The sequence below is a fragment of the Boleophthalmus pectinirostris genome, unplaced genomic scaffold, assembly GCF_026225935.1.
Source record: "Boleophthalmus pectinirostris isolate CB_2022bp ecotype Guang Dong unplaced genomic scaffold, ASM2622593v1 HiC_scaffold_1, whole genome shotgun sequence".
Taxonomy (NCBI): Eukaryota; Metazoa; Chordata; class Actinopteri; order Gobiiformes; family Gobiidae; genus Boleophthalmus; species Boleophthalmus pectinirostris.
The window spans coordinates 30,086,951-30,102,889 of record NW_026570970.1 but is presented as its reverse complement, the minus strand read 5'-3'; the positions used below and the strand labels follow the sequence as shown (position 1 = coordinate 30,102,889).

Sequence of the window (15,939 nt, the reverse complement as noted above, 5' to 3'; positions counted from 1 at the left end):
AGGATATGGTTCAATCACAGAAACGTAAAGGTTTGTCCTGGTTTATCTGAGCCGTGTGAAGAACGGCTCACTGTAAAATCAGGCTGAGAGTGAATGTGGCAGAAATGTCATTTGTTGAGGCTTGTCTCGATGGAACACGAAACTACAAGGACAAGAGACTCAGGTGACCTTAGTGTTTGGATAAAAGAAGTTGGGGATTTTGTTCATGAAGTTAAAGATTATGATTAGACTAACATGATTCTAAATATGTACGTAAACAGTAGAAAAGTAGAATTTGTAATGGATTTTAAGAATTGTGTTAAAAGGCTCATATTACACAATGTTCTGATCTATGTAACGTTATGTTGTTTCCTCGTCACAAACATACCTGGAGTTGTGTTTGTCTCATTTATTTGCATGTTTAACACACAAATCTTGCATATTTAAGCTTGAGTCTAAAACCACGCTGTTCCACATTGCGATGTCATGTGGTAATACAGGAAGTGCTCCACTGTTATTAAACTCCATACACCTTCACTAGAATCATTTGGATAATTTCAGCCCTGGAATTGCCAATCTCTATTGAATTAAAGGTAAAAAGTAGCTGTTAACGTGAAAACTACCAGTGCATGACATCACAAGGTGGAACAGAGCTTTTTAAGTGTTGGAGATGTTTACAGACTAATAAATAATAAAGCACAGCACAACTCCAAGTATGTTTTTCATGAGGAAACAGCATTATAACATGGCTAAAAGAGTTAATTTTGCAGAATATAAGACCTTTAAAAAAATGTCAACCTCTTATGAATATATAACTTATCTTACACAATTCGTCAACATAATACAAAAGCCCAAATTTCAGCCTCTTGAAACAAAAAAAACAAAAACAAAACAGTGCCAGTAAAATATTGGTGACACTGCTGTGGGATGACCAAACCATCAGGTGTCAAATCAAATCGAGTTTTATTATCCCAGGGGGAAATTTATCTTGGGCAATCTGCTGAGCAGCTGCAGAACATGCAAAAAACAATGACAAGAAAACAGCACATATTAAAAATAATATTACAAATTTCATTCTGGGTATTGCCTTGAGCTAAAATTGTCTAAATTCACAAAACCACACAAAAAAAAAACTATGAAAGTGTAACTGTTATGAAAGTTATGCCTCAATGTGAACTAGGGCTGTGCAAAAATATTGAAATATCTGAATATCCTATTGTTTAATTTGATGATACAATATCGCAGAGCAGGAACTGGGGGTGCTGGGGTGGCAAGAGGGAGATTAAAAAATAAATAAATAAATAAAAAATATGTAAAAGGGGTTACGTATTGGTGAGTTACATCTCTTACAGTTCCAAAAGCAATGCTATTAATTACCTTAAAATATATAGCTGAATTTATACATTCTTTATTAATATTTTGGGAAATGATTTTAACACATGTAGACTGTTATGTGTATTTAGATTTGAATTTAAACTTTACACCTAAATATGCAGGTTTATGGAAGTTACATTGTCCCTGCAGAATCGATATATCGTGGGCTGCAATTTTTTTTTGCCATATTTTACAAAATTATTTTGTGAAAGAGCTAAAAATGTGTTGTGGTTTAATAAAGCCATTTAGTACCTAAGCCATGATTTAGCCTTTGTCTTTTACTGAACCATATTCAATAGTTTTGAAATATATCTTATTGAATTGTATTGAACCTAAATTGCTCTGTATCGAAAAACCTACCATATCGCGATCTATGTATCGAGGTATGTATCACATCGGCAACTTCTTCAGGATACCCAGCCCTAATGTATTTATATGAATATTTATAGGGATATAACGATATCAAAATCCCTTGATACAATATGTTCACGACAAGCATCTCACTGTTTTATATTTATTGCTATATTTTGTGGAGGCTAACAAAATTGTGAGTATGTGACTTTTTTCCTTTTAAAAGCCTTGGAAAAACCTTGATAATCCTTTGATACTGTTATAATATGAGGAATTCAGATTTAAAAGTGCATAATAACAGCTATTTCTTCATGGAGTCTGCACTGACAACACCACGGAATCATGGTCTATGTAGTTCCCTCTGTTTTTTAGCTAGTGGTCCACCGTGGCAAGGCAAGGCAAGTTTACTGATAACACAATTCATACATAAAGTAATTCAAAGCAATTTACAGATTAAGAAATACACTGAAATCACAAAGAAAAACATAAAAAACTATTCTATAACCAAACTATTTCAGCAAAACACCTGTAATTTGATATATTGAGAGTTTTGAGACTTTAGATGATACAATATCACAGTATTTTGGTTACTGTTACATCTCTAATTATTAATGGCTTGTGTATAATTAGTAGTTTAAGGGAATTAAACATGGTTTGAGAAAAGAAGAAGAAATAAACAAACGCCCAGGGAAGGAGATGGGGAGAGACAGATGGAGAAGGGGGGAGGGTGAGAGGGAGGGAGAGGCGGGAAAGAGTGAGTGAGAGGGAGGGACCGGGGCAAGAGGTGACAGAAAAAAGAGAAAAAGAGAGATGGACGGAGGAAGAGAGAGAGAAAGAAAGGAAGGGTGAGAGCCAAAAAGGGAGGGAGGTAGAGAACGAGATAAAGAAATAGATGGATGGAGAAAAAAAACAGAGAGAAACACTCCAAATACGCAAGTACATCATTTTGTACAACTAAGCCTCTGCAATTTTTGAAGCAACTTAATTTTCTCCACAAAATGTGATTCTGCATAAAAAAACAAAAACTCCTAATTTTGTCATTCAGTGCATATTTCAGTCTTTTTGTCAACTCCCGGCATGTTTCAGACGTGAACTTGAACAGAATCCTGCTATTACAACAACATAAAGGATGCACCGATCCAGCTTTTTAAGTTTCGATACAGATTCCAATACTATAGCTTCAAAGGTGCATTGTGTAACTGTTCTGGTGCAGGGTACGTCAAATGCTTTTCCTTGTGGAGATGTTATTGCTTTGTCTGGAATGTTTCACAGTAGGGATGGACATTATTAGTCAACTAATCGATAATTGATCATTAAGAATTTCGTCAATTACGTTTATTTTTAATCGACAAACCGAATGTAGGTTTCTGTGCGTAGATATGAAGCTGCGTCTGACAGCGCAAACACTGGAGTTGCGGCCTCAGTCCCATGTTTGGGCTCTGACACCTTCTTGGAGATCACTGTACCACTCAATGAGTGTGTTTACATGCACATCAGTGTCTCGGTTTCGTCATGGTGCATGTATACACAATATCCCGCGCAACATAAAGAACTGCGCTACGTGTGATCTTTGAAAACATCGCGACAAGCACACAGAACAGACTCACCATCATGACCATCATCATCAACATCCCTCTGTCACAGAAAGAACATCTATATTCCACTGAGTCATGTCCTTTAGTCCGACAGAAGCTGGACCACATCACCACACAAGAGCGTTTTTTTCTTTTTCTTTGCTTCGTTTATGCAAATTTGCTATATGGGTTTAAGTTTCATTTCTTGTGCAAAGCATTCTAATCTCAAACAGGCTGATGTAATAATGAATAATAGTAATAGTAATAATAATAATAATGATGATACTTATTATATAAAAACATTAACATTGATTGTTAATTCTCCCAACAATTGATTAATAAAATTTCATCGAATGCCCATCCCTATTTCACAGTATGGCATTAAACCTTTCTACCTACATGGAGACCAAACCAGACCAAGTTACAGGTCAGATCTGCGGAGAAGCGACCCCGCTCAAAGCCAGAAGGCCTGTTTTTCTAGATATTTTTGAGTTATAAAACCACCTGTAATTAAATAAATGTAAAGTAGAGCTGTTTAATGTCACACTGTGGAACATTCTAGGGAGGAAGAGCAATGATGTATCCAAATAAACAAGCAGGTGACGGTCCCCAAACCGAAAAGTTACAAAGTGCACCTTTAAAAGTAGTTCCAAATGTGTTCTGTGACTGTTATTTATCTCTCAAATAACTACAGAACAACTTTGTGAATAAAAGTTGAAACATTCTGAGACTTTTGTGTCCAATTTTGACCAGTAATTACCCCAATTTATATGTCCAATCAGGATATCGGCAGCACTGATGTTTGGAAGCCGATATTCGATCCCAGAATTGAGACAACGCTTGTCAGAAAAACGGCAATTTGGCATTTTTCCCAAATCATTAAGCCCCACGACAAACCAGGAAGAGTTGCATCGTAGAACTGGTTAAATTGGAGTAAATTAAAAGGTAAAAGTCCTTGAACATTTTGGTTGGAGCTCGGTCTGCAGTGACGAGATAACTGCAGCCCTGGAGCGATTAGCTGCTGTTTATCAGTGAAAGCCTCATTACAGCAGCCAATGGACTTGAGCCGGTCGTTAGCTATAGCATTGACGCTAATGTGCTCCAAGCTAACGCGCTAGCGCCGCACACACGCTCTGCAGACGGAGCGCACGCCCGCACCCACCGAGCACAGAGGCACTTAATCAGTCCCGCTCTAATTAAAAGGCCAGACGATGCAATGAAAGAGCGTCTATAAAGCGGAAATACAGATGATAAAGGGAGAGAGGGAGAGACGGACGGAGGGATGGGAGAGAGAGAGAGGGAGGGAGGGACAGGTGGAGGGGGATAGAGGGGGACGAGGTGAGAGAGAGACAGAGAGGGAGAGAGAGAGATGGGGGGGGGAGTCAAAGAGAGGGATGGAGAGATGCAGGGAGAGAGAGAAGTGGTGAGACAGAGGGAAGAAGGAGGGAGAGAGGGGGAAAAAGGGGGAGAGAGAGGGAAGAAAGAGGGAGAGGAAAGAGGTGAGGGAGAGAAGGAAGAGGTGAGAGAGAGAGGGAAGGGGTGAAAAAGAGAATGGGAGGGGTGCGAGAGAGAGAGAGGGAGGGACAGGGGCAAGAAAAAGAGAAAGAGAGAAGGTGGGAGGGAGAGAGAGGGAAGGGGTGAGAGAGAGAGAGAGAGAGAGGGAAGGGGTTGGAGAGAGAGAGGGAAGGGGCGAAAGAGAATGAGAGGGGTGAGAGAGGGAGGGACAGGGGCAAGAAAAAGAGAGAGGAGGAGGGAGGGAGAGAGAGGGAAGGGGTGAGAGAGAGAGGGAAGGAGTGAAAAAGAGAATGGGAGGGGTGAGAGAGAGAGGGAGGGACAGGGGCAAGAAAAAGAGAGAAGGAGGGAGGGAGAGAGAGGGGGAAGGGGTGAAAGAGAGAAAGATGGTGCGAGAGAGAGAGAGGGAAGAAGAGGAGGGGGAGAGAGAGAGAAAGATGGAGGGAGACAGGGAAGAGGGAAGGAGAGAGAGAAGAAGGAAGGAGGGAGAGAGAGAGAAGAAGAAGAAGAGAGGGAAGGGATGAGAGAGAGAGGCAAGGGTGCCAGAAAATGAGAGAAGGAGGGAGAGAGGGAAGAGGAGGGAGAGAGGGAAGGGGTGAGAGAGATAGAGAGGGAAGGGGTGAGAGAGAGAGAGAGGGAGGGACAGGGGCAAGGGGTGCCAGAAAAAGAGAGAAAGCGAGAAGGAGGGAGGGAGAGAGAGGGGGAAGGGGTGAGAGAGAGAGCAAGATGGAAGGAGAGAGAGGGAAGGAGAGAGAGGGAAGAAGAGAGAGGAAAGAAGAGGGGGGGAGAGAGGGACAAGGCCAAGGGGTGCCAGAAAAAGAGAGAAGGAGGGAGAGAGGGAGAGAGGGAAGGGGTGAGAGACAGAGGGGGAGGGAGAGAGTGAGGCAGAGAGAGAGAGAGAAAGAAACAGAAGGATAGAGGAAAACAGGAGAGGGAAAGAAGGGAGAATGGAGAGGGAACTTGTAAAACATGGAAGAAAATAGAATGGGGGGGTCATAAAAGAATGAAAGAAATAGTGAGAAAGAGGGAGAGAGCAAAAGAAACACAAAGAAGAGTTAAAGTAGGAAAGAGGAAGGAAAGATGAGAGAAAAAAGCAAGGGTGGAGGAAGAGGGGGGAGAGAAAAATGAAGAGCAGCAGAGAAGAGAGAGAGACAGAAATATAAAAAAGAGAGATGGTGATAGAAGTGAAAGAGGACAAAAAAGTGACAGAAAGAGGAGAAAGGGGGCAAAGGAAAGAAAGGTGAGGGGGCGAAAGGGATAAAATGGAGAGAAAGGATGAAAGAGGGCGAGAGAGTAGGAAGGAGAAAGACACAAAGAAAGAAGAAAAGAGAGAGAGAAAGAAGGCAGGTAAGAAGAGAGGGGAGAGGGATGGACTAGAGAAAGAAGAAAAAGCAAAAGAAAAGAAAGTGGGAGAAAGGGTGAGAAGAGGGAATGGATAAAAGAGAAATGGGAGATGGGAGAAAAAGAGAATGAACAAGATAGACAGAGAGAAAGAGAGGGGGAGAGAGAAAGGACAGAAACAAATGAAAGAACAAAAAAAGGGAAGGAGAAAGAAGGAGAAGAGCGAGAACAAGGGGAAGAGAAATAAACGGTGAGCACAAGAAAGAAAAAATAAGAAAACAAGAGAAGAGTGACAGAAAGAATATGCAAAAAAAAAACTAAAACTAAAACAAAAAAGAAAGTAAGGGAGAAAGCGAGAGAGAGTAAGGGAGGTGGTGATGGCGGCGCAGCTAACAGAGCAGTAAATATTAGACGGGCGCAGAGGGGGGCTGGAGCTAACGGGGGTCCACTTCCACAAACAACATCGCTCTTGTGCCTGTGAGCCTATGCTCCTGTGGCTTTAGCCTTACTTAATAAAGAAGTAATCAAATTAGCAGCGGTGTAATGGCCTGGGAGACAATAAAAAGGGAATGACTGACTTAATTGAACTTTAAACCAACGCGATGTGTAGTACAGGGGGGTGTCTAAAGAGTTCGAAGGCAATTCTCCAAGCTCTAACAACTAAAATGACTCAAAACAGATGAAAATATGTGACAAACCCCTTAACTATAATAAAGAGGCCAAGTAAAAGGTAGTACTACAGGTGTAAAATACAGTCATATAAAGTAATGGGGGTTGATTTTTATAGCACGCTTATGTTCTCGGTATCTGGAATTTATTGTGTTAAATGGTGCCTTGGTGAAAATCTCCATAGGGCTACTAGACGATAGCCAGGCTGGCGCCACCTAGTGCCTCAATTTCATTTCTCTCCAGCAGCTAGGTCAAGAATCAAAATACAGTAGACGGTTCGCAAAAACCCCAGAAGTGCAAGATTGGACACCAGTCAATCAGTGAAGATACATATATTCAGTGTTGTCAATGATTCCGAAGATTGAGGATTTCAAGCTGTAATAAAGAGAATGTTTGGTGAATTTTATCAAGGGGAAAGACGTTATTGTCCTTCTTCCTACATACGTTACAACCAAATAGCAGCGATTGTTTAAATAAAAAAAGTACCTGCCTACTGTCGAGTGAACGAAATCTAAGGCTGCGAGGTCAGACCGTTTCTATGAAGTGAAGCTGGCTGATGAATCAAGCTAATTAGAATAGGCATCTTAAAAAGAAATAAAATGGATGATAAATTTGTATTCAAGGTTTAAATAATTTGACACATTTTATTCACACAAACTAAACGCTGATTTCATTGGTTTTATGAATGAACTCAGGTCTTGTATAAATCTATAAAACTGAAGCGTGTAATGCCATAAAACTAAAACTACTTACATCATATTGATACTTTGGAGTGACATCATGCTGAAGGTGTTCTACGTGTATTTCTAATCGTAAAATATTGAGGTGACACATCAGCAAACACTGGCACAAAAAAAAGTTTTGTATTTTGTATTTTTTCTTGAGTTTCCAGATGATCTTCAAACGGTGTATTTTCAGGAGTCTCAATACGAGTGTTCATGGTCCTGTTGAAGTGTTTGATTTTCAACAAAAAAGTGAGTGTGACTAACTGAAAAACTGTTGGCCAATGTTATTCGAGAGGGACTTTTTAACAGCACAAATCAGTTCACTTGTTGTAGTTCCAATCCTTAACTAGAATAAAGAGGCCAAGTAAATGGTGGTACTACAGGTGTAAAATATAGTCATATAAAGTAATGGGGGTTGATTTTTATAGCAGGCATATGTTCTTGCTATCTGGAATTTATTGCGTTAAAAGGTGCTTTGGTGAAAATCTCCATTGGACAATTGGAAGAGGCAGGTATTTTGCATTTTTTCTTGAGTTTTCAGAAGATTTTTAAACAGCACATTTTCAGGAGCCTCAATTCAAGCGTTCATGGTCCTGTTTAAAGGTTGTATAGAGGATTTTCCAAGGAACGAGAAATCCAGCGACTGTTTGTCCTTTTTCAAATGTTGCGCATGCGTGAAATCACCCCCCCTCCCCTACAGCTCCCTACGTAGAAACGCCGTAGAAACGCCTCCTCCCGCCTCCTCCTTACGCCAGAAACAGGTTTGTTTACAGCCGGTGCGCTGCACATGACTTGTAAACAACTAACTACAGTGTTGGTTAGGCAAGACGGAGAAGTGAGGAGCGGGGGGAGCGGGTGCGCGGACATTTCGTGCGCGGACGAGAAGTGAGGAGCAGGGAGAAGAGCGGAGAGAGGAGAGAGGAGAGGGGAGCGGTGCGCGGAGATTCCGTGTCCGGAGAAGTGAGGAGCAGGGGGAAGAGCGGATCGGGCAGAGGGGAGAGGAGCAGGAAAGGGGTGCAGAGAAGGTTGCGTGGAGATTCCGTGCGAATGAACTAGCTACAACACGCAGCAGCAAGCGGACTCTTTCTTTGCCTTGAAAATTAAGTTTTCAGACATAGGACATCGCTTTCGTGTCCTGAAAAACGTTTGACTAGCTCTTGGAAATAAAGTACGTTTTCATAATAAGAAGAAGTTTCCTGTCCAGGAGTAATTTGGCAACCAGTGTGTCAGTCTTTAGACCCTGCATCTGCTTCAGTCGCGCCATCGCTGGAATGAATCTTCAAGAATCACCTTAGTTTGGCTTCGCTGCTTTTCCCCTTGTCTTCTTCTTTCAGCAATCTCAAAAACGGACTTTCTTTTGCGGCTAACTGCTCCTGGATTCTTGTCGCCATCGCAACAAACTCTGTGCTAACTACGAGGAAGATATAGGTAAAAAAAAGCCGCTAAGAACTGTTGCGTTGGTGGAGTAAACAGCGTCTGTGCGTCTTGTGTCTGTGGACTGCGTGACAGGCGTACGTAAACCACGTACCGGCGGCGCGCAGGCAAGTCAGTTACGCTAGAAACGTAGGGAGATTGATTGACAGCCTGTCAACTAACAGATAACGAGGCAGTGTTTAGCTGGCCCCACCACGTCCAGAGTTGATGAATTTTTATTCTCTTTTTTTTGGTCATCATAATTACAAGGCTACTGCATCTCTATAATGCTATCATTGACAATTTGAAACAAAAAAAATCCTCCATACAACCTTTAAGTGCTTGTTTTTCAACAAAAAAGGTGACGGTGACTAACTGAAAAACTGTGGGTCAATGTTATTTGAGAGGGACTTTTATAACAGCACAAATCAGTTCATCTGTTGTAGTTCCAATCAAGTCAGTTCGTTCTGGTCAAATTGTGTTAAAACAAAGCTCAGATTAAAATTGCGTTAACTTGAGTAACAGAGTGTCAATAGTTGTGCTGCTTGGATTACTTTATTGAGTCGCTGTAAAGAATTTTCCATTTTGATGGTCGAAACATGTTGGCTTTGGCAATCTAGATAAAGGCTTTTTAACTATACTTTTTCTTGTGCGACTTTTACTTCTTTGGAGTGTCTGGATTTCATTATATCTAAAGTTTTGATCCTTTTTCCAAGAGCGTCCTCTACAAGAGCATCCTCTACTGATTGGAACTCCTGCAGCAAACAGCCACATTTTAGTTTTTTTTCCATTTTGATTGTTTTAAATAAATATGACCTGCTTAAAATGACAGATCTGGCATGGCAATGGTACTCAATAAAACAATCCATATCAAAATATTATATGTTTTGAATGTGGAAAAGTCCTCACAATGTTCTTCAGATAAGGAAGGAATCATGTGTCCGAGATCTATGAATGCCGGTAGTTAAATTTAAGTTTTTGGTTATTGGACATGCAGACAGTCATTAAACAGTGCTGGTTCATATACTGGTCAAAAGTTTTAGAACATCACACCAGTTTTTTTTGTTAGAAATCAAATATTGTTCAGAAAGTTCTTCCCAAGTCTGTTGCAGAAGTTCCCATAAATGTGTGGCACTTGTAGGTTGTTTGGCTTTCACTCTTCTGTCCAGTTCATCCCAAACCAGCTCGATGGGGTTTAAGTCTGGAGACTGTGCCGGACACTTCATGTTTTCAAGTTTACCATCTTGTTCTTTTTTCCTAAGGTAGTTTTGGCACAGCCTGGACTTGTATTTCGTTATTTTTTTTTAACTTGTGGCTGTTCAGTTCTTACCTTTGTACCATTTCAAGCTCTTCATTAGACTTGCATGACTTGAATTGCAATAAATAACTGGAAAAATTAGGGTGTTCTAAAACTTTTGACTGGTAGTGTACTGAGAATGAAAAACACTTGTTTTTGTTAAAGACACCGGCAACCCATAACACAACTCCAAGTACTATGATGATGTTGTTTATGATGAGATAACAACATTATAACACGACTCAAAGCTCATCAGAGTAAATTTTGCATAATATAGGATTTTTAAAAGAGCAAGAAGGCTATATACCTTTAACTTCATCTAACAAACTCAAGAGTATAGTTAGATTTTATATTCTGTCCCCAGGTCAAACCCAAAGTCCTTGCCTCTTCTTTGAACACTCACAAATCTTATCTTAAAGTTTGTTTCACCTTCCACCTGATGTGAACCTTGTGAGAGCCACTTGTGCTGCTTAAAGTCCCGTCTGGCCAGGTCCAACCCAGACTGCCTTATGTTTGAAGTGCCCGGGCTCTGATGTAGGCGAAGCTTTGGATGTGATAAAGAGATATGGAAGAAAGAGAGGAGGGAAAGAGACATGGGGGTGGAGAAAGAGAGGAAGGCCAGAGGCAGAGACAGAGCAGGAGAGAGACAAAGAGAGGGACAATGAGAGAGACGGAGAACAGAAAGACAGAGGGGGGATTGAGGATCAAGATGGTGTGAGAGGGCAGAGAAGAGAGGAAAAGGGTTGAGACAGGGATTGAGGAGGGTGAGAGGGGAGAGAGAGAGACAGACAGAGACAAAGAGAGAGACAGCGAGACAGGTGGGATTGAGGATCAAGATGGTTTCAGAGGGGAAAGACGAGAATAAGAGCGTTGAGACAAGGATTGTGGAGTGTGAGAGGGGAGAAAGCAGAGAGAGAGAGCCAAGGTGGACGAGACAGAGAGCTAAGATGACGAGCAAGAGAGTGAGAGACAGACAAGTAAGGTTTTAAACTTACTCAAAGTAGCAGAAGGTCGGATAGCCTTTGACGTTATATTCTTGCTTCAGTCCGTCAAACTCTGCTGGGTGGACATTCATACCTGCCAGTACCTGGAAAACATGAGAAAATATAGAATTCACTTTTTAGATCGAGTAATGTAAGTGAATGAGTTTTAATTTCAAACATATCTTCAAACAGACCTATTCTGAAAAATCACTTTAGGAGCTTTTAACCATGTTAGAGTTGTTCCCCCTTCTCATTAACCCACTCTAAATTGTATTTGGAGTGTTCTGTGCATGATTAAGCACAAAACACGATTAATTTATTTTCAAGACGCCGAATTACAGGTCAACCTTCGTATGCAGTGTCACCGACATACACCCACTGCTCTGTACTTACTTTGAGCTCCAGTTTTATTTTCTTAATCTGTGATACAAACAGGATTTGACAGTGCTGCATTGTCATAATGGTACAAGTCAATTTAGATGAATATTGCAATTTCAAATGTGCAAATTATAACATGTTATAGATAGGGGTGTGCAAAAATATTGAAATATCGTATCATTTAATGTGATGACACTGTATCGATATTGTGGCCTGCTGTATTGATATATCGCCATGAGTATTTTTTGGTATATTTTATTGAATTGTTTTGTTACACAGCTACAGTTTTGCCGCTTATTGTATGGAAGAAAATTCGTTTATGTGACACATTTGACATTTTCAGTTTTGAGGATTAAAATGAATGTCTTTCATATCAACTTTGCACAAGAAATGGTTTAAAGACTTTTAGTATCACAGCCATGATTTATCCATAATTTTTTATTTAACCACACTGAATCGATTTTAAATATGTATCGTATTGAATCGTATCGAATTGAAAGTGCACTGTATCAAGATATGTATTGTATCAACAAGTTCTTAATGATACCCAGCCCTAGTCATAGATAACTAAACTCAAGCACAATATATGCTCTTTACTAGAATCAAATATAATTTCAAATCTAGACTCAAGTCATCCCAGCTCAACTTTTCACAAAAAAATCATGGAGGACTAGAACATGAAAACGGGTCTAAAAGAGGAACAAGCATGACAAATCTTTTATAATAATTAATTGACAAAAGGTATAAAATGACAAAAATGTCTAAAAAACAGATCTAAACCAATCAAATCGTCACGGTGTTGTTAAGGATTCATCAATAGTTTTCTCTTTTAGCACAATCTGCAGGTTGATGTAGTAGAAGGAAAGCCAGGCTTAAAGCGGACATCAAAGGTAACGTTAAAACAAAACAAGATGGATGTGCTCATGAGGCAGCGTGACAGAGCAGAGAGACAAAAGCACTGAAAAGATGGGCTCTGACAGTGAGGTACAATGAACAAGACAGGAGCCAAAGTTTACTTAATTGATGGATAAATTACTCTGTAAAATGTAAAAAAGTTAAACTAAGACACACACACACCACTTTCATACACATAATTTGAGCAAGAAGTGATCCTTTGGGTTGGTGGGTACGTTCTCCAACCACTGAGCCACAGCAAAAACCTCAGGAATTTTAATCAAACCAAATGCTGCACGATGTCACTTTTCTGATAAAAGGTCTGCCACCTACTTGTCTCCATGATGATATTATACCTGGAATATTCCACATGAATTTATTAAACTTATCTATATGAAGACAAGCAGGTGGTGCCATCAGGGCAACGTTACAGATCAGATCTGTGTGAGAGGCGAGTCTGCTCTTGGTGAGAAATTGTGTTTATTTTGTGTCAGTTAAACCATCCATAATAGAATAAATGCTTGAAAGTTATGTTAAATGCCATACTGTGGAACGTATATAGGCACAAAAATAACCTGTCTCTGTGGGATTAACAGATAGAAAATGTACACAGTGTACCTTTAAAAGAACTGTATTAAATAAAATTGACTCTTGTGAGCTTTAAGCCATGTTATAATGTTGTGACTTCATCAAAAACATACCTGGAGTTGTGTTTCGTGTCACTCACATTTCTACATCGTTTCTACATCTCCAAAGCTCAAAATGCTCTGTTCCACCTTGTGACATGGAGCAGCAGTTTTCAAGTTAACAGCTGAAATGATCCAAATGTTTCTAGTGAAGGTGTATGGAGTTTAAAAACACAGTGGAGCACTTTCTGTATTGACACAAGACGTCACAAGGTGGAACAGAGTGTTTTCTTTTTGAGAGAAGACCTCTGCCTAAGGGCCAATCCCATTCCTCATTTCTACCCCTACCCCTTCCCCTATAGCCAGGCTGGCGCCACCTAGTGCCTCCGCTCAATTTCATTTCTCTCCAGCGACTAGATCAGGAATCAAAATACAATAGACCTTTTGCAAAAACCCCGCAAGTGCAAGTTCGGGCACCAGCCAATCAGTGAAGAGTGAGATCGAGGATTTAAAGTCGGAATAAAGAGAATGTTTGGTGAATTTCATCAAGGCGAAAGACGTTATTGGCCTTCTTCCTATGGGAGTTGGGAAAAGATTAATATACCAGTTAGACCCATTAGCGGCACATTACATAGGTGACTACCAAATAGCAGCGATTGGTTTAAATGATAAAAAGCTCAAATTGCGAGGTCAGACAGTTTCTGCAATGTGAAATGAAGTGAAACCAGCTGATGAATCAGGCTACTTCCCCTACCCCTTGCCCCTTGAAATTGAGCACCAAGAGGTAGGGGTTGAAAGTAAACCCCTATGAAGTGGGACACCTCTTTAACAATCACATACGTCATCAGTAGTCTCTGCCAGATTTTATGTAAGCAGACGCAACAAGCTTTTGTCAAAAACCCAACATATCGTCTACAATTTGTGAACTTCTTTGGTCTCCGGTCATGGTAGCAGCCATGTTGCCGGTGATTCGCAAGGCATTCTGGGATATTGCTCATACCCCTGCGTTTGGAGTGTGCCTCTGAAAAATCTTCGTTTGGAGGGGTATCTAGCTCTACCACGGGGTGCAATGGGATTCAGCCTAAATATGCAGGGATTTTGTGTTAAACATATGTGAATGAAACAAAACAACTCCAGGTATGTTTATAATAGGGAAACAGCAGTATAAGTTAGATCTGAAAATAGCATAATCTGGGCCCCTTTGAGTTAACCGCACAAATTAAACAGGCTAATGAGCTGAGATAAGCATATTTTAAACCACCTTTCTCCATCCATTTGCAGCCTGGGAGCTTTGAAGTGGCTGACAGTCAAACGGCATATCCGACTTGTGTTTTGAGATAAATAAATGATGAGGCGTGACGATATTCCTCTGTTCACGACATTTCCTCAAAACAAAGTGTCAGTACTTCAAGGAGCCCTTTGAACAACCATTCAGCCGCAGTCTTCACAGTGAAAAGTCCAGGACAAGGAGAAACACAGGCTCTAAATGCGCTGCCAACTATTATTTTATTGTGAGTCAGTTAAAAGAAAACAGTATTTGCATTCACTGTCAAACTCTAGATGTTGGATAAGGTATAGCAGATGTGTATGGAGGTCTGCGTGGGCCTCACTTGCAATTTTAGGGAAATTATGGACAATTTGAAAGCAATAATCTGTCAGGCACCATTTGTCTGCCAGCTGCTTTTCTCCTTGGAGAAGTGGTTGCTTTGTCTAGAGTGATTCACAATATGGCATTAAGGTTATCTTGCATTTACTTTGTTACACATATTTTTACTGGAACAAAACTACAAAGACGCATGCTTGCGGGCTTGCCTCTCGACAGATCTAACCTGTAACTTGCCATTGTGGCATCGCCTGCTTGTTTCCATGGAGATGTTATTGCTTTGCCTGTAGAATGTTCCACAGTATGGCATTTATCTTGCATTTATTTCATTACAGATGGTTTTATTGGAACAAAACTATAAACATGCATTCTTGTGTGAGTGGACTTGTCTAGTCTCCACAGATCTGACCTGTAACTTGGCCTGGTGGCATCGCCTGCTTATTTACTTGGAGATAAGATTAAGGTTTAATGCCATGCTGTGGAACATTCCAGGTGAAGCAGCACGTGGGTTCAATCTATGAAAACAGTCCTTAAAGAGACCATATTTCTGCTGAACTATGTTATAATGTTTCTTCATCAGAAATGTACCTGTAGTCAAGTTTTATTTCATTCACACATGTTTAACACACAAACTCTGCATATTTAGGTCGAGTTCTTGTCTCAAACCGAAAACACTCTGTTCCACCTTGTGATGTCATGTAGTAACACAGGAAGTGCTCTCCTGTGTTTTTAAAGTCTATACATCTTTCTAGAATTATTTGGATACTTTTAGTACTAGGATTGTCAATTTCTACTGAACTTAATGCCTCGTCCACACTAGTATGTCTTTGAATCATTTTTGTTGAGGATGCAGTGTTCTTCCAAACTAATCCTATCGAAAACGGCTCCAGAGACGGAACGATCTGGTGCCGCCAGCTCCCACGAATTAATCTGAGTACGAATCTGATCCGGCTCTTTGTGGACGCCTGAAAACGCTGATACGCTGATGTAGTTCTATGCACCGTGAAGTAGCTAATTCACCGCCAAAATGCTAAGAGGCTAGCATATATTCATATATAAGGTCTATGTGTATGAACTGCAGACGTATAATCTCTCAAAAGTTTCACATGAACAATCTCCAACACGATAGAAGCACAGAACAGACTCACCATTAGCTGAACATCCCTCTGTCCGAGAAAGAACACATATAATCCACTGATTTATGTCCTTTAGTCTGACAG

General features: G+C 40.5%; 1 protein-coding gene across 1 annotated transcript in view; it reads right to left on the bottom strand.

Moving 5' to 3' along the window:
• pdia5 (protein disulfide isomerase family A, member 5) overlaps positions 1 to 15,939 on the bottom strand; it is a 129,998-nt gene that overhangs the window by 57,108 nt on the left and 56,951 nt on the right. The window contains exon 9 of the mRNA XM_020920837.2: positions 11,231 to 11,322. Within this exon, the coding sequence (XP_020776496.2) occupies positions 11,231 to 11,322 (92 nt within the window). The remainder of the gene's footprint in view (positions 1 to 11,230; positions 11,323 to 15,939) is intronic.